Source organism: Pleurotus ostreatus (genome assembly GCF_014466165.1).
Source record: "Pleurotus ostreatus strain PC9 chromosome Unknown scaffold_6, whole genome shotgun sequence".
NCBI classification, from domain to species: Eukaryota; Fungi; Basidiomycota; class Agaricomycetes; order Agaricales; family Pleurotaceae; genus Pleurotus; species Pleurotus ostreatus.
Genome location: NW_023503161.1, coordinates 43102 through 61183, shown reverse-complemented (window position 1 = coordinate 61183; position 18082 = coordinate 43102). Strand labels below are relative to the sequence as shown.

Below are 18082 nucleotides of genomic sequence, written 5' to 3'. Positions count from 1 at the left end.
TGAGTACTGTACTCTACTATCGGGTATATAAGATGTCTGGTCGCGTATGAGTGGGACAATGGGATTAGACATGAGAAAATAACCCATATCCACGTCTGGGTACAAGAGAAAAAGGATGTCAAATTCGATACGGAGAGAACGCGCGACACAACAGACGATCAAAATGAAACAACGTCAAGCGACGACTATTACTCCACAGCCAACAGCCAATGAGAAAAGTACTGATTGGGATACCAGTGTGCTTGGAAAGCGCTTGCTGCGCGACGACGCAAAGCAGGAAGAGGAGTCCAAAGCGAAGCGTTCGGTATTCCATCTTGGTTCACTGCGACCGCTTACCGTTCTTCTGATTATAGGGCAACAAACGACCAAGGATGAGTCTGAGGGCCTCTAATTGGTCGTGGTATTCTCGACATAGAGAAGGCGAGTCATCCGGCTGGATCTGTCTGTACTTGGTTTTTCGCTTACGATTCCTTGCATAGTACTAAGTATTTTCACATTTCTACAGTGCTGATTACGATTATTATTATACGCGCCATGTCACATGATGTTATTGGCGCCTGTAAGTGGAACTTCTCGTTTCTTAAAGCTAAAACACCACCATGTCGACACCGGAGATCGACCATACGTTATCGCTCCTTTCGTCCCACCGCACTGTCTTGGGATATGTCGTCTTGTCCAGGGGTCATCCTCACGGCATCGTACGACAATCCGGGGTCATATTTGACGGGGAGCATGGCAGAAAGTACGCTATCGCTATTGGGAAGATCATGGAGAGCGTGCAGAGCTCGTTAGAGGATCTGTCTGACGATCCGAATGGTGGTGTGAGTCCCTCAGTATGCCATGAATGTCGCAAAAACCCTGATCAGGCCACAGGATGAAGTCCGGTTCCTCCGAATACGAACGAATAGACATGAGATTATGATATCTCCCGGTGCGCTTTGTAAATATTTCTAGTGAAATTCAACGCTGACATGATAACGGTCTTAGACGATAAATACCTACTGGCCATTCTGCACGATCCGGCTTCATGACACGGATACCAAACTTTCCCACTACGCCATAATAATATACCACAACCAGGCTGCGCAATGTATTCGTATCACCCACCACTTAATCGTTAACCAAGAAATCTGACCACAATATTATCTTGGGCTCATCCCCAGTCTCCGAACACTTTCGAATGAGATTCTTATCGCCATTGTCAATGAGTTTCTATATGAAGAGTCGAGTACTTCTTGCGCTCCTCGTTGCCTCTCGCCAATTCCACAACATCAATCAATACATCTTGCCTACCACGAGATGCCGATTTCTCTTCACGAAGTCCGACAGATCCCACCCACATACTCATCACGTAACATCGTAACCAACCAAGACGCTGAAACGTTCACTCCTTTTTCTATATTCGAGTGGAAGAACAGGGACTAGTAGCTGAACCCGTTGGCTCGTAGCATGCGAAAGCACAAACACGCCAATGGTAAAGTGGGAGGCTTGGACGCTGTCTTCCTTGGCGAGGGCGAGGAGCAAGAATGCCTCCCTGCACCAGAAAGCCGACTCGACATCGTGTCGGGGGCGATACTCGAACTCTTTCACCTTCAGGTCAGGATTTTCTGCATACTTCTTTTTCATTTTATCGGAGTCATAGCGCCTCCGTGACGGATAGTGCCGTCCTCAGGGAACTTGCGCAAGCCAGAACGATCGTTGGCGTATACCTGGGCGTAATGACTTGGGAGGTTTGGCATGGCGTAGAAATTGTTGTCCTTGACAAGCAGACGGCCAACAGCAGGTGAGCGAGCGATAAACTTCGGCGTCCCCTGCTTGAACGATAGATCAGCGCATTCCCGACGAATTTTTAGGTGAAATCACGGTACGACGACGCAAGAGCTTATCATTCATAAGAATGGCGTCTCTCCTTGCGACGAATGAACGTTACCGCCGCCGAGATTAAGGCGACCTTGTCTACCATTTGCCACTCCAAGCGCGAAGCCGTCCCATCTGTTTCAGCAAGGTGGATCCCTCCCTGAGAATACCGAATGGGACAGAGTTATTGCGAGGGTAAGCGTGATTGCCTCCCTCAAACGCTTTCAAGGGCTGGGTGAGCTACACAGTGAAGACGTTGAAGGAACCTGGGGAGGTCTGAGGCTCGAGGGTTTACGCACTGCGCAGCCGCTCTACCATCGGCCGTTAAGAAACACTGAGCCGGCGCATTTTTGTTCCAACAACAACTCAAAACATGGGCGTATAGGTGTATTGGAGGCGAGGAGGCGAGTATGCGCCAGCGACCCTTGTACACGACATCCGACTGAATCAAAAACTTGTACCTAGTCCTCGTCCATCCTGTCCGCGATATCTCAAGACGGATCTGCTATGCTCCGCGGCGGAGATGCGGCAGGCGACGACGCCGCAGACGAAGGCGCGCGTCCAGCTGTATTCCGCACTGGCGAAGGCGTTCTCGGCGCAGACATAGATCCATTCACCAAGGCAGCGCTAGGCGACACGGATCGTCTAGCCTCGCGTTTCGAGCGCACGGACGCGTTCAGATGATCGCACTTGATGCACCGGAACTCTACATCGTGTTCATTAGCATTTGTCGCCGGTGAAGGAAAAGGACGAAGACCAGCGGACTCACGGGCGTCTTCCCACATCGCCTCGGGCAGGAGTCCGTTGTGCTTGAAGCACTTCTCGCAGATGAGGGCGTCGCGAGGGCGGCGCCTGGTCGTCTTCGCCAAGCAGGGCGTCCGCGAGTTTGTCGTACCACTGCTTGCGCGTGGGTGTGGCGAGGAACGGCGACGCTGGAGATGAGTTGTCAGTGGCAAGAAACGATGATGATGCGAGTACACACGAGAGAGAGCATTCAAGGCAGGGTGGATCAGCGCCGGAGGGCCAGGATTTCTCCCATTCGGTCCTGAGGTTGAGGCGAGAGCCTGAGGCCCGCCGTTATTGGGTGTTCTGGGCGTCTGGCCCGGCGCAGGGATGAGTCTCTGGCGAAGGCCCTGGGGAGGCGGCGGCGTGTTCAGAGGCATCGATTCATCGTACTTCGAGAGGAGATCACGCGTGGAATAGTAATTTGTCTTCTTCTTGATTTCTTCCACCTTCGTCCGTTGCTGCTTGAGGAGATGTTGCAGCGTCTTTTCTGTATCATGGTAAGCTAAGAGCGGGAATGGCATAGACGTCGTGGATGCGCACCTTCGTGGGCCTCTTTTCGCGAATACCAAAGCTGAACTATCCGCCGGATAAACAGCACTCTAGGTAACGATCAAAGCATGCAGGGATTTCAACGAAACGACGCACATCAATGGTCCAACAATGGCTGGTGCCAGAGCTACTCCGCGCGGGAGCATAAGGGCCTGGAAATACCACAGGCAAACGTAGACGACATACGCTGCGGCGGTATAAAGAGTCGACCAAAGGGTCAAGCGGCGTTCTCGTAAACGGATATCGGCAAGCTTTTGCTGGCGAGATTGAACGTCGCGTGAAAGAGTGGAAAGGATGGTTTCGTAGTCCTCCTCTTTGGACTGGTGATCAAGCGTTGAGCAATATGGAATGACGAGCGCCCTAGATGATATACCTGTTTGAATAGGCGGAGCAAAAAGGACATCGTTGGGTGGGACTAGGCAGAAGTGGTTTGGATACGCCCGAGGGCCGAGAAAGGGGACTGAAATGGAGATGTACACCAGACGCGAGGAGCACCATGTGAGCAGCAGAAATGCGGCTGGTCAGTGAGTGAGATTGAGTACCCAGGAGCTACCGGATAACGACGTGCCTTTGGAATGGAGGAGAGACTTCGACTTGGCTGTTGGATGTTGGATGGTAGGACGGTAGGCTCGAAAACCAGCATTAGGAAACTTCAACCATGATGGAAACGGACAGTCCGCGACGGACGTATCAGCCCAAAGCCAATCTGGTATCGTAAACTGGACGTGGGAACAAATCGCTGACCATGAGATTTGCCACCCGCACCTTGACAATTAGCACATCTCCTCCGTTATATCATGAAACCCGAGCTGGGTTGTAAAATCGCAGAAAAGCTGGGGATGAATCCTGACGAGAATGATATCTTCAACGCCCAGGTTTATATCAATCGACATACGCGCGCCATAAACCCAAACTTCCCGATGATCCGCGCCATAGAGTACGCACCTTGGAAACCCAAGGACACCTTCGCATTCATTCTTGTCACCAAGCACGCCGACGACCACAAGCGCCGTAAGTTTCGTGAAAGGCGGCAGGATGTTTTGATCAAGCGTTTCTTCATGAAACTTAGAGAGTTAAAGCCTGGTGATCTTTCATGGGACACCGTCCTCCGCAATTGGTGATCGTACGTGGTTGTATTATTCAGAAGAGCATCAGATTGACATGCTCTTTCACGGTCCAGTTTGAATGGATCGACGGGTGTGGAACCTTTATTCGACCGGGCTTATCGACGCCAGATTTTTTCTCATCTTATCCTTAGTAGAATCATCCCTTTGTGCGGACGGCCGACCGCTACTCACGCCGCAATATCATCCAGACCAAAAGAGTGGATACGCAGATGCGTTTCACGTTTGTACAATTGCCGTGTACCACACTTGATATAAATTGTTCACTTTGAATACGAGGGTAGCAGATGACTGGTCATCGGTTTAACAGTAGAACGTCTTACAGTCATTGACAAGGTTGCTAATGGAAACATATCATCGAACATTTCATGAGCAGTGCATGAGATGAAAACAGGCCTCCGTAAGCGATACGGTAAAGTGGGTGACGTCCTCAACGTCTGTAGGCAGGAGCACGATCTACATACCAAGTCAATGGTTTGAAGAATTGAAGAGTGAACACACGCACCATTTAACAACAGCATACCACGCAGGCTTTTGGTCCTCCAGGCCAAGAAATTCAACAAGCTCCTGCTCGACTTCAGGTGTATTCCTCATCTTCATATTCTCTTGCGAGTTATCGTCAGCCAGCACGAGGAGGCGCCTAATCCCCAGCGGGCCAAATGGTCGAACGAGGACTGGTCGCCACCGCGTCAGTGTCAGCCCGGGGACGACGATCTGCACAAGGAGGGGCAGTTCGCTGGCAGCAAGGTTCTTGGCATCTCTGGCCTCGGCTTCTGAGTCGGTGCTGGGAGGATAGCCCTGTGACTCGCGCATCATGTAGCCAAAACGGAGCAGACACTCGTTGGTGAGGTAAACACCATAAGCGTTGTCCGGAGGATTGGTGTGGAGAGGGCGTCGAGACCTGAGGAGTGTGCGCGCGCGGAGTTCGTAGTCTGGAGCAGAAGTGGACGTCTCAGAAGTGGACGTCTCAGACGACATTGGGTGGTTCGGAAGAGTATAGCGTTCTGGAAGTTCAACCACACTCAGCTCTCGTAAGTACTGAAATGCCGTGTCACGTGTCACACCTCCCGTGGGTCCCCTGAGCATTTCTCCGCACAACTTGAACAAGAGATCGCCTCACCGTTGCGACTGTTGCCAGGAAGAACAATAGTTGCATCGCACGCGACTATCGATCTTTTTTTTAGGCACGAACCATTGTTATGAACCTAGGCAATGTTATTGTTCGCGCCTCCAGGGTCTATATAATATCGTCCACCAGCCATTGCAACTATCGCCCCCCCACCGTGTTCACTATCATGCCCAAAGTCAAGGCCCTTCGCCCGCACAAGACTTCTCTCCGGACGCAACTTGCTATTTCCGCTGGCTTATCTCATGACTACAACCCTCGTAATCTGGAAGAAGGTTACTATTTAGCCTACCACACCGTGCTCACGGAACTATTCGACGCTCAACTTCGTGATCAAATATTTACTCGTTCCCGCACCACGATTTCTGTCTCATCTGCAGAGCTTGAACGATTAAGGCTGGCTCACCTTTATGCCTCTCATGTGCCGGCTCCTGAGCAGGAAGAGCCTGCTCAACCCGATGGCAAGTCCACCCAAGGACCTCAGTTGAATTCATCGTGATAATTTTCACTGTTGCCAGATCCTGAAAGACAGTTAACCCGCACCGAGCAGTTAATGAAGAACCGAGAGAAAACCTTGAAGGCAAGCGAGCAGAAAGCCAAGCAAGAACTCACGATTTTGCTGGCGAAGGGTCAGGAAGCTTATGACAAGCTTGTAAAAGTGCGACATGATGCGGAAGATCCGAAAGGTGAATCCCATGCGATCAGATTCTGACCTATACTGAAACTGTTTTTGAAGATGCGCTGGAGAATACTTCGTTCACCTCTCAAGGCACAGTTGCCGATGGAGGCAGCTTGAACATAGTTCCAGACTTTACTGGATACCACCTAGTCGCGCTGAAGGAGCTGAAGCCCACCAACAAGGATCGCTTGTATGCGTGGAGAGTGCGTAACAAGTTAAGAATTATTCACGAGTGCTCTCCGTTCTTCCTCGAGAACAAGACCTCGCCCACGCGGCATAAACCCAACTACATTGTCCAGCGGAACATTTGGGATCAGGATCTCGAGGACTTATTAACTGAAGCCGCGGAGGATCTCATGTTCTATTGTTGCGTCTACTTGGCAAAGGACTTATCTGCCAAGTCAGTCGTGGTAATGGTGGCCAGTGGATTTCACTGGAGATGGGTTCAATTCTCCCGGGACGAAGTTCCGGAAATGGAGTTTGATGTTTCGGTGGAGGAACTTCGCAAGAGAAACCCCGCTTGGAAGGTGAAAGCCGTGTTCGATGCCGCCGTCAGAAAACTTGCCAATGCAAAAATCTTCGTACTGGGCACCGAGGCTTCGGATCGTGAATTGACTGCAATGCGCGATGCGACCATTTCCATTGTCAACAACCACGTAGCATATGGTCCGACCATGCTCGCCACGCAACCTAAAGCAAAAAGAAGAAAAAAGGCAGTGGTAGGCCAGGCTATTGACGAGGGGAACACGTCCGAAGTTGAGCAGTATAAACCAGGAGACGAGAACGAGACGGAGGCCGAAGAAACCTGGTGGGAGGACAGCGGTGATGAAGACGGTGATGAAGGCGGTGATGAAGGCGGTGATGAAGGCGGTGATGAAGGCGGTGATGAAGGCGCCGCGTTGTTCAAGTTGAACGTTGGGGAGTAAAACTCTCCCGCGGTGCGTACCTTCCATCCACTACCCTTATCCGGACCTGTCTGATCGTCGCCACAGTGGTGGCTAGCAGCTAGTCCCGAGCGTACGCCTCAACGCCACGCCCACGCCCGCTCACCCGGATCCACCGCGACCAAGCTGCGCAGAACTCAGGCCGACCACACCCAAGGGCGCGTGGACACGACGAACATAGACATGGCGCGAGCGCGCGTCGCGTCGTCGAGCGTGTGATGGCGAGGGCGACGAGGTCGGAGGGGATGCTTGCGGGAGGATAGGTAGACACTGCACGCATCGAAATTAACAATGCACATCTACGAGCTTAGACGAACGATACATACCTTACAAGGGACGGTGTCCCGACTGCACGAAGACGCGCGTGCGATCTTCCTCGAGATGCTGCGCAAGCTCATCTTCATCCGACCTCAAACCCGCCGCATCCGCGCGTGTAGACGCAGATGCAGGACGTGCGGCCCAGCGAACCGGCATGGCGCTTGCAGTACAAGGGCCCCGGTCAGCGATGGCGCGTCCCGCCCACCCTCGCTGCGGCCCCGTGCGTCCACCAACCATGAACACCCTGGCACGTTCGCGAGCGCAGGAACGATCAACGCGCTCCGTGTGTCGTCTTCGCGTTCGGTGACGCACGCACAGAGTGTCCCGCGACGTGTTCGAGACGAGTTTCAAAGTCGAAAGCCTTGGGAGTTAATGAATCAGCATCATCCAGAGATTGACTAACATCAACCCTACCAAGGACTTTGTTAGATGGTTAGTTATTGAATTGTCTTTCCCTGAGCGAATTAGCTTAGCAAAATGTGGACGATCGAGTTGAACTCACCATAGGGTTGAGTGGTACTCGCCGAACGCCTCAAGTTCTTGATGTCGTCGAGGGTGCAGTGCTGAGAGCGTACGAAACCTGGCAGGGTTGCGAGCAGAGATGTTGGTCGGGGTGGTGGATGGTGCGGCGAGTGGTTTGTGCGATGAACGAAGCCGTTTGTCTTCTGTTTGCGTGGCATGTTAGTGTAGTCGGCTATGGATTTTGATCGAATATTTTATAACTGTCGAGCGTGAAAGCGAAAAGTCTTGATGAAATCGATGTCGTAGGCCTATAAAATCGTTAGAAGGTCTGGTTAGTATGGATCTTATAGTAGAAAATCAAAGACGCACCGTTAAGTTGATGACGCCGTGAAACGAGCACCTTTGTGATAATGAGACCGTTTTCTAAGTATACTTCCGTAAGAAAACGAGAACGAGGACGAGCGAATGAATGAATGAAAAGAATGAAAACAAACGTACTAACGGACTCGTAGACGCGACTGGGTCCTCGTTTCAAGTATAGTATTTATCCTTTTTTCTACCTCATACAATTCACCGCGCATGCGAGGAGTGCCACAAGGAGTAAAGTAAAACGGAGGTTGTGAGTATAGGCAAGTACCCGTAGACACAAATACAGGCCAGAGTGCACGCGCGTGGTATGAAGAGAAGAAGAAAGGTGTACATGAAATGTATAACAGATGACGATGACGTTGGAAGAAAGCACACCAGAAAGGGCGAAACGACCACCTCAACGACGTTACAGCAACTACAATGCAGTAACTCATACGACCAACCCTCCTTGTCCATCCCACCATCGATGTCCTCTCAAGCGCATACGACCACCGCACCACACCACAACACCATAAACCGCGGCCTCAGTCGCGACCGGCAACCCGTTTCGCCTCAGGAATGCTGCGAGATACGCCAGCGTCCACAGCCCAGGGCAATACGCGGCGAGTAATGGAGTGACATCTGGATCGGAAGGGACGAAGATCGCGCTCGAGCGCGCATCGCGGACGGGATACCGGTTGATGGGGACGGACGTGCGCCGCGGCGAGCGCGAGCTTCTCATGCGAGGCAGGTCGAGACTAGGCCGCCATGCACATTTCATGTGAGCAGGGCAAGGTTGTCCCCATGCTCGTACGGCTCTTGATGCCGAAGCTGGTCTATGCGGGCTGCGCACGACGCGCTGGCAGCGCCGGATGTATGCGCGTCGAAGGTTGGGGATTTCGGCGCGCTCGAGTGAGGGTGTAGCTAGCAGGGCGGGCGGACGACGGACAGCAGACAGCCTGTGGCATGTTGGCTGACGCGGAGGGCGGGGTGACGCTAAGGCGCTCAATGGAGTGACATGACGCCAGGACTTCGTTGCGAGAGGTATGTTGGCCGAGGATGCATTACTGAGCGTCAAGTCTGGCTTGTGCAGGACCGAAGACTGGACGTGGGGGCCAGCTTTACGCTGAAACCGCATCCGCCACCATCTAAGTCGACTACAAGGCGGAAGCTGCGTTGCGCAGGAGAGAGAGGTGCTGTCACTCGTCCGAGGTGTGTTGGTTTCGTAGTGAACGGAGAGATGATGTGGAAGTGCTGAGTCGACGAGTGGGGCAATGGGGCGCTTCTGCAGGGAGATGATGTGTGGGGAAGAGGGGTGTAGCGGGAGTGCACTGCTCAGGGATCGTATCTTCGAACGCAACAATGTCGGGAAGGAGGGATGAAGGGAGTGTGCTGCAAACTCCAGGTGGTTGTCCTTCGAATGTGGGGCGCGGAGTAGTCGAAGCTAGTCGAAGCTTCCGCTTGCAGTGGGCGCACGAATAACCTATCCTAGAAGGTGACAAAAGACGCGTCAATGCAAGTCTAGACGATGGAAAGTGCTCTTACGGGTGGTATGGGCTGCAAAGGTCGTCCACTTCAGTGATAGCGCCAGTTGAGTCGCGGCAACACCAGAGCAATAGCCTCTACCGCCGACGCATTGCACCTCAGGATGCCCCACCCTCCGCAGCGCAGCTATAAGCGGCGCAGGGTGACTTAGCTCAGGCTGGAGTACGTCAGGCAGGCCAAGGCGCGCGAGGCCTGGGACGGAATGCGCGGCACATGTGTGATTCGACACACAGTTCGGAACGTCGTCTAATCCTATCAAAATGGTCAAAATCACCACGGTCGACATACTATGAAGATGTCCACTCACCCAAGCTTCGCTGCCAAAGTCCTCGTTCAAAATCACCATCTCGCGCCACTGCTCAGTAGCCAGAAGGGTCGCCCTGCAGCTGTCGCGCGCGTGCGCTAATGGCAATGTGAACCAAAAACCAATCTGAGGGGATTGGAGACTTACCTAGCAACTTCAACAGGGTGTGCCACATATCCACGGCACCGTCTCTTCTCACTCCCCGGATTCTAAGCCATTTTTCGCCACCTGGATAGTCGTTCGACTTGGGAGCAAACGGATGGCATACAGGCAGGTTGTCTGTCGGTCATGACACGCCATCGTTTCAGGGAGATTCAGAAGAAGGGGGGGTTAGAAGGAGAAGGACCGTGGCATGGGCTTTCAACGTTGTCGTGGACGTCCTTGTCGTTCCCGTCGTCGTCGTGGTGCGCGCTTGAGTTGAAGTCCGAAGTAGGCGCACGGATGGAGCGGAGTTCAATCCCGCACGTGGCGCTGGTTCAAGTGCCACAATGCGGGGCAGCCCCGCCGTCAATCATCCTGCCATGTTGCCGCCAACTCTCGAACTCCAGCGCCACGTCGTGCTGTCGACAGCCCATACTACACTCAACACGCACCGGAGCTACCACGACGAAGTCCCCAGACGGGGACATCTTCGACGGCGGCAAATCGAACAAGGCCTGCGGCGAGTGGCAGAAGGTGCGATGGGATGGAGGGAGACAGCGCCGTACAGGTACGCGACACGTATGCATCTCTCACCTAATGTGCTGTAACTTTGACCCGCAGCTCCTACATGCCAGTGGGCAAAGCCGATGGAGCAGCGCTCTACAAACGAGGGTGCGATCACGAGCTTGGGGCGCTGGGCGCGATGGACGGCTGGTGCAACGAACACGGCATTGAATGCGCAAACGTGCGCTGACGGTGTATACGAAGGGGATGTACAGACGACGTCGACAACGCGGGGACATGTGGGCACGGGAACAGGCTTCGTACGGACAGAGAGGGCGCCAACAGTGTCAACAGCGACGGGACGAAGAGGCTAATGGCACACGGCGGTAGCAGCGGCGAGACGAAGGCGACCACGCCAATCGCCATCCATTTGTAGGCAACGTCGACCCGATCGGCCAGGAATGCGAGAGAGCACGGGAGGGAGGTGGGCCGCAGCAAGGGCCTTTCAGTGAGCGAGTGTGTGGAGAGACAGACGACAGGGACGAGGTTAACACGCACGTCCTCTATCAAGACGGCATGGCTCACCAGCACGAAGCCTCAGACTCCATTCACTGCATCCCTTTGCCGCGGGATCACGCCGACGACGGGAATGGTGCACAATTTCCACAAGTGCGGAGCTTGTCCAGAGACAACACGGTGTCGACGACGAAGACGCGCTACTTCTAGCGATGACACCGTTCACGCCGCCCAGCATCCCGCGCCGTGAATCCAAGTCGCGCAAGTCGCTCGACCTTGATGCGTCAGAACGCGTACGCGTCAGCAAATCAGAACCAAACGAACCAACGAAGACGAGATACGTAAACGAAAGCGAACTCCAGAAATGTGGTAGGCAAAACGGGGCGTAGGCAAGAAACGGGGCGGACAGCAAACGAAAGCAACAAGGAACTAAGCATACCGAACGTGCATAACCACCGAACGAAGGGACAGAATAGACTCATCACGATGGACTGGGGCAGAGATGGAACACGAACCAGCGAATGGGTTACGAGATATGAGCACGAAGAAGAGGTATGCACTTACTTTGTTTTCGGTTTCGTGGGCCGAGCATTAACGTTGGCGCTGGCGCTGCATTCGTGTGTTGCAGAGCGGGTGCGTGGACGTGCAACTTGGGATCTGGGACCTGGCGCGGCAGGCAATGGTAGTGTGCAACGTGTAGCAGGTAGCGGGTCGTGGCGCGAACAGATGAACGAGGAGAGAGAGAGCGCAAATGAAGACATGAAGCCATCAATGACGAAGTAATTGACAAAACGAGTAGTGAAGAAACGAAGACGAAGAATGAATGAAATGAAGAATACGTGAAACGAAGAAACGAAGGAAGGAAGGAAGGAGCCCCCTGCGTGCGCGCCCTCGTCTCGACGCCTCGCCGCCCCTCCGATAATCGAATCCGAATCCGAATCCCGGGGCCAGCGCGAGCGGCTGCAGCACGATGCGCCAAACCCAAACCCAAACACCACCACCGACGCCGACGACGTGGGCTTGGTACTAACAGAAACGCCAACGCGTGCACGCCAGCATAACCACGAATACGCCAACATAGCCATGAATACTCAACGCCAGGAGGCGAACGCGACAGCCGGGCGCAAAGGGGGCGGAAACGCGTGCACGCCGACGCCAGTGCCGAGGCACGGGCAAGAACATGACTACGAGACGTAAGGGGCTGCAGCCTGCGAATGCGCACGACCACGAACACAATACGCACACAAAGACGCATATGCATACGCACGGGGAACGGGAACGAGAGCGGGATGCGAGCAGGACGGGAGACGCACGCGCGACACGACACGGTGCAAGAGGAAAAGGACGGATGGGAGGAGGGAGAGAGACGGAGACGGGAAAGAAACAGACGGGGAACGAAAGGGGCGGAGAGGACGAGTACGCACCGGCGAATCCAGAGCGCAGGCGCGCGAATCCAGAGCTGTGGGATTGCGCGCGCGTATCCTGGGAGAGGACAGCGAGGCGTCGGTGCTGTGAGGGAAGCGGAGTCAGCGATTGGCGCACAGGCGAGGAGGGGAGACGAGGAGAAGGAGAGGGAAGGGAAGGGAAGGGATCCCAGGAATGAAACGATGCAAGACGGACGACGGGCGACGAATGACGAACGACTAGAACGACGTGACGCACCCCGAGAACGCGAAGGCGCAACGATAATGCTGCGGGGTGCCAGTAGGAGGGATGCGACATGGAAGCGAAACGAGACGGGAACGAAACAAAAGAAAAGAACAGAAGAAAAAGACGAACACGAAAGGCGACGAAGATACGCACCGACGCACCGACGCATCAGTCTGCGTCTCAAGCCAGCCAGATGTCAAAACGACGTGCTGCGTCGACAAAGGCGAGTGGGTTTTGTTTGCGGCTACGGCGAGCGAGCGAGCGACACTGGGATTTCGTGAAGACGTTGATGGCTGGAGGAGAAAGCTAGAGCGACGAAGACGAAGACGTTAGAGGAGGAAGGAATGGGAATGCGACAAAGAGGAGAAGTGAGGTACGCACCTTGTCATTCGATAGCCGCTTCGCAGCGCTGACAATGTCGTCGTTGTAGATGGAATCGAAACGTCATCGTCGACGACGACGACAGGACTCGCCCGCGACCTGTAGAAATAAACGGTAGGGACCCTGTATTAACAAAACGTAGTGGTCGTTAGATCACCCTTGAATAAACTGGTTTGCCATCGACTTACCTACGCCGCCGTTGAGGGATTCGAGGACACCTCGTAAATCGAGCCCTAGATTCATGGCATGGGATTAGCTGCACGCCATGGGATTGGAGTGGAGGGATCAATGAGTAAGGTAAGCACTCGTTCATTGGTTCGTGGGCGTTGAGCAGACTGATGGCGTTGGGCGTTGATTTAGGGTTTTGTAGACGGTCCAGCTGGATTCAGACTCGATAAGTCATGTGCACTGTTTACGGCCAGGAACTCACGCACTCACGCACTCGCACTCGCACTGACACTGGTTTGGGAAGAGCAAGACCCACGGGGAGTACTGCTTCGCCGCGTCGAACGACATAGTCGGGACCGTGATGTTGGAGATACATGGGGCAGATGACCTACCCAACGTCAACAATAGTGAGTCTCCTTCGCCCGCGATACAAACTCGTACCTTATCTGCTCTCCAGTGGCGCGTACTGGATGGTACATTGAGTCACTGCCCAATGAAACAAGAACAGCGTGCTAACCTAACGATAGTGAGGGTGTGTTCGTGGTCAAGAGTCCCGAGATTGATCAAGTTCAACACGCCTAACCTATCAAGAAAGAGGCGCTGGCGCTCTTCCGCAGCGACTACCAACTCAACGTCGACGACAGGCTACACGACGACAACTCAGACGCACCTCAATCCACGCCAAGTCGTGACAAGCTCTTCCACGACCGATACCATCACCCCTATCTATATTATCCGACGGATTACAGGGTGTAATCGGTCGACCTCCTCCGTTCGCGGCGCAACAACTTCACACACCTCCGTTAGGGTGTTCTGATGAAGAATCACCTTGTCGCGCCGAGTTGCGCCGCTTCCCCACGCTCCAGCGCCCCCTTCTTCGTTGAGAATCTCGCTGAGCGCAGCGAAGCAACCGTCGCTCCCCGACCCAGGGTTAGGTGACAAAATATGTCCGGGCATGTTAGGAGAGTATACTGATAAAATTCCTACGGAGATATCTGCCCTCCTCCTCGTGCTGTAGCTCAAATACCGTTTCGGTACGAGGAGAAGAGGGTGCCAACGGCCAGGATGTTGGCGCGACTCGGCGCAACAAGTACCCATCTCTAGGTATACCCTCAAGGTATATGGGACAACTTGTTGCGCCGTGTTGCGCCGCTTCCTCATCATCCAGCAGCACGTTTACTACCTGCAAAACTACCATACTGGCCCCAGCCACTTCAAACAGTGGCGCAACTCGGCGCAACAGCTCCCCAAACCTCGCCATATATATCCCCCAGGACTGGGTCGTTGTTGCGCCGAGTTGCGCCACCATCTGAGGAAGCTGTGGAATTATCTTTGTGTTTTATTTAATGTGCCCCTGTTCCCTCTTTCCCCTGACCTGCCTATTCAGGCAGCTGAGTTTTCGCATTTTCTCACAGTTACAATACATCACAACTCCGACCTCACTACTAAATTAGTTTCTCACAGTCAGTAGCCCACATTAGGGACTTCAAATTCCGCTCTAATGACACTTTTTGTAATGAAACATGGTCAGAACCTGCTCCAATTGCTTAGGTATATAGAGGAATGTTGTTCAGAATAATAAAAAGCATAAGATGCAAAAGCTCCGAAGTAGTTAGGGCCATTTTAAGACAGTCAAAAGCTGGAAAAATGCGAACTTAAACAGCAAATACAGGGTTAGTGACTCAGGATTTCATTTTCATGACTTGCTTGAGGGTAGAAAAGTGTTCAGAATGCGAAATTACATGAGATACAATTGACAGTATATAGCTAGCATATTTGATGGACAAGCTACAGTCTCCAAAATGCGAAATTAGCAGGAAGAATGAGCTGTACTGCCTTAGGGTTATGGGATTGTTTTTCATATTTCCTAGGGAATTTTTAGGGATGGAATTTTTTCCCTAGGGTAGGGTAAGTGATGGTAGGGAAATGGTGATAGGGAGGACGATAGGGATACAGAGATAGGGAAATGATACGGAGCTGGTGGCAGGGAATATGGTAGGGAAGTAGCAGGGTTCATATGAGAGAGATGGTAGGGAATTGGTGGTAGGGAAAATAGCAGGGATGCATAACACACAGATGCTAGGGGAAAATGTAGAGGAATGGTGGTAGAAAAAACATTAGGGACACAATAGGGTACATGAGAGAACACTGCTAGAAGACTAGTGACAGGGAAAACAGTAGCAAAGGCACTAGCATGAAGCTTAGGAGCAAGGAATGGGGAAACCATTAGGGATGGAGTGAGAAATGGTGCTGAAAATGCCAAAGATGAAAATAGGGATTGATAAGATGTATAGAACAGTTGTGTGGCCGTCTTGGACGACCTGGTGTGTGGTGGGATGCATTGGTGGTGTGGGGAATGTTGTAACAGATTCCATCGATGTATATTATTACAAGACGGAGTCAATGGGTCAGTGCGTGGGAAGACGAAGTGGGTCAGTGCGTGGGATGTGGAATGGGACAGTGCGTGGGAAGGCGGAATGCACTATCCACTGACTCCGGACCTAGTGCTGGGTCAGGTCGGCCCAAAACGGCTACTTCTGGGCTACCCTACCTCTTTCTTTCAACCTTATCATATCATTTATTGGCCAGAACCCTGTAATATATCACACAAATATGTATATTTTACCATTCAACTACCAAGTTAGATAGCTATGTGGCTTGGGATTAGAGCGTTAGAGCTCGCGAACGCGAGCTCTAACGCGATTCCTTGCCTTCTCATGCATGCAATCCTATTCTATTCTCCTGAATTCGAACAACTGACTTGCATTGGAGCCTTCAGAGATAGGAACTTAAGGGACAGGAGCTTCGGATTCACGTATATTTCCAGTAGTGCTCAGTTACAAGTGATATTGACAGCTAGGTAATTGATCTTTCGGATTAAGGACTGCCTATAAACAATAAGCGTTAGAGCTCGTTTACGAGCTCTAACGCGGACTCACCATCAAATGAAAGCCCACGGATTAGGGCCTTACGGCGTTAGGACCTTAGGGGGTTGAGGTTTCGGGTTTCGGTATATTGTATCTGGAGCTCGTTTACGAGCGACTGTCTCGGCTGGTTAGGTTAGGTGAGTGCAGGAGTAGTCGGAATTAACATTGCGTACAAGTTACAAGGGTTAGAGCTCGTTTACGAGCTCTAACCCGGACCCATCACGACCCCCAAGCCAACGTATTAGGGCCGTAGGGCATTAGGATGTTAGGGGGTTGAGGTTTCGGGTTTCGGTATATTATCTGGAGCTCGTTTACGAGCGACTGTCTCGGTAGGTTAGGTTAGGTGAGTGCTGGAATCATCAGACTTACCATTGCCTTCCACAAGTTACAAGCGTTAGAGCTCGCTTACTGCGCAGAGACTTGAATGAGCAGGTGGCCGGGCGCATCAAAGGCCGGAGGCGAAAGGCGGATGCGAGACGCGAGAGACGGTGGCCCCATGGTCAAGGCACCACGGCGAATGCGCTAGGGCGGGTAGACACTGGTCCACAATGAGCGGTGATCACGGCGAACGGAGGGGGCAAAAGCACAACAGGGTAGGGCGAACAAGGAGGTGGATACGGGCATCGCGGACAAGGGAGCGAGACGACCATGTGATACAGGGGCACCCCCGACGAGGGAGTGGATACGGGCATCGCGGACAAGGGAGCAAGACGACCATGTGATACAGGGGCTCCCCCGACGAGGGAGCGGTTACGGGCATCGCGGACAAGGGAGCAAGACGACCATGTGATACAGGGGCTCACCTGACGAGGGAGTGGTTTGACAACAAAGCAAGACGCACCAATGACAAACCATGAAAAAAACGTTCGGTCAATGGAATACATGCGTGAAATACTGGACAGACCATCACCGTTCTACGCGAAAGACTTAACCACGCCTCCGCAGGGGAACTGTGAAGAAAAGCCGACGACAGCCTATGCAATAAGCCCTCGAGGCCCTCAAACATGACGGAGGGACCCCTTACCTAGTGCATCCATAAATAGTCCATGTCCCGTGCCGTACGCTCACTGCGCGTCGTGCCCGACGATCTGAGAAAAAAACTTGTAAGGGCAGAAAAGCTGACCAAACTCAACGTACCTCGCGCATTCATTTACAGCTCCTGCCAAACTTCTCTATATCCTTTTCCCCCTTCCACTCTGGCCTAGTTCTCCTGGCGGCCAACATGAATCCTCACTAACTGCCATTGCCCTCAACGATATGTAGCGTGGCCGACGCACGGGAGGCGGGTTGTTGGTTGGCAACCTTGACGACAATCGATGCAGGTGCCGCTGATCTACGATCATGAGCCACCTTCGGGTTCAACGTCGCTCTACGAGCGAGGGTGTTCCCTTATCGAATCGAAGCGGTGTGAAGGTCGGCCAGCCCACGAGCTCATTGTTGTTTGTTGATGTTGATGCCAATCGATGCAGGTGCCAATGATCTACGATCATGGGCTACCCTGGGCTTCACCGTTGCTCTACGAGCGAGGGTGTACCCTTATCGAAATGGCGCGGCGGAGGTGATGAGGGACGGAGGACAATAGAGGACGACGAATCGAAAATAGGCGCCCTACCTTATTCTGCCATTTGATCGGAGACTGATCGGAGTTCAATCGGACGACTCAACGTTAACACTTGCACCCGGCGCTTATTGTTGCTTCATCAACAACACCAAGTCCGAAACGTAAGTGCTCCCCTTCGTTGGCCCCCACCTT

At 53.0% G+C, this 18082-nt stretch overlaps 7 protein-coding genes across 7 annotated transcripts; 5 read left to right on the top strand and 2 right to left on the bottom strand.

Annotated features, from left to right (window-relative positions):
• Positions 1-599: 599 nt before the first annotated feature.
• On the top strand, positions 600-1031 carry PC9H_008285 (uncharacterized protein; the record flags this gene model as incomplete). The annotated part of the gene is made up of 3 exons (XM_036777799.1): positions 600-821; positions 874-931; positions 988-1031. The coding sequence occupies 3 exons, from the start codon at positions 600-602 to the stop codon at positions 1029-1031; spliced, it is 324 nt and encodes a 107-aa protein (XP_036629227.1).
• A 418-nt stretch (positions 1032-1449) lies between these two features.
• On the top strand, positions 1450-2541 carry PC9H_008284 (uncharacterized protein; the record flags this gene model as incomplete). The annotated part of the gene is made up of 2 exons (XM_036777798.1): positions 1450-1596; positions 2323-2541. The coding sequence occupies 2 exons, from the start codon at positions 1450-1452 to the stop codon at positions 2539-2541; spliced, it is 366 nt and encodes a 121-aa protein (XP_036629226.1).
• An 81-nt stretch (positions 2542-2622) lies between these two features.
• On the bottom strand, positions 2623-3595 carry PC9H_008283 (uncharacterized protein; the record flags this gene model as incomplete). The annotated part of the gene is made up of 5 exons (XM_036777797.1): positions 2623-2789; positions 2840-3130; positions 3184-3242; positions 3289-3512; positions 3566-3595. 5 exons carry the CDS (start codon positions 3593-3595, stop codon positions 2623-2625), a joined length of 771 nt encoding a protein of 256 aa, XP_036629225.1.
• Positions 3596-3989: 394 nt separating this feature from the next.
• PC9H_008282 (uncharacterized protein) lies at positions 3990-4313 on the top strand (the record flags this gene model as incomplete). Its single annotated transcript, XM_036777796.1, has 1 exon — positions 3990-4313. One exon carries the CDS (start codon positions 3990-3992, stop codon positions 4311-4313), a length of 324 nt encoding a protein of 107 aa, XP_036629224.1.
• Positions 4314-4784: 471 nt separating this feature from the next.
• On the bottom strand, positions 4785-5294 carry PC9H_008281 (uncharacterized protein; the record flags this gene model as incomplete). The annotated part of the gene is made up of 1 exon (XM_036777795.1): positions 4785-5294. The coding sequence occupies one exon, from the start codon at positions 5292-5294 to the stop codon at positions 4785-4787; it is 510 nt and encodes a 169-aa protein (XP_036629223.1).
• Positions 5295-5611: 317 nt separating this feature from the next.
• On the top strand, positions 5612-7047 carry PC9H_008280 (uncharacterized protein; the record flags this gene model as incomplete). The annotated part of the gene is made up of 3 exons (XM_036777794.1): positions 5612-5907; positions 5971-6128; positions 6179-7047. 3 exons carry the CDS (start codon positions 5612-5614, stop codon positions 7045-7047), a joined length of 1323 nt encoding a protein of 440 aa, XP_036629222.1.
• A 3483-nt stretch (positions 7048-10530) lies between these two features.
• On the top strand, positions 10531-11413 carry PC9H_008279 (uncharacterized protein; the record flags this gene model as incomplete). Its single annotated transcript, XM_036777793.1, has 3 exons — positions 10531-10751; positions 10805-10928; positions 11078-11413. 3 exons carry the CDS (start codon positions 10531-10533, stop codon positions 11411-11413), a joined length of 681 nt encoding a protein of 226 aa, XP_036629221.1.
• Between the last annotated feature and the right edge of the window lie 6669 nt (positions 11414-18082).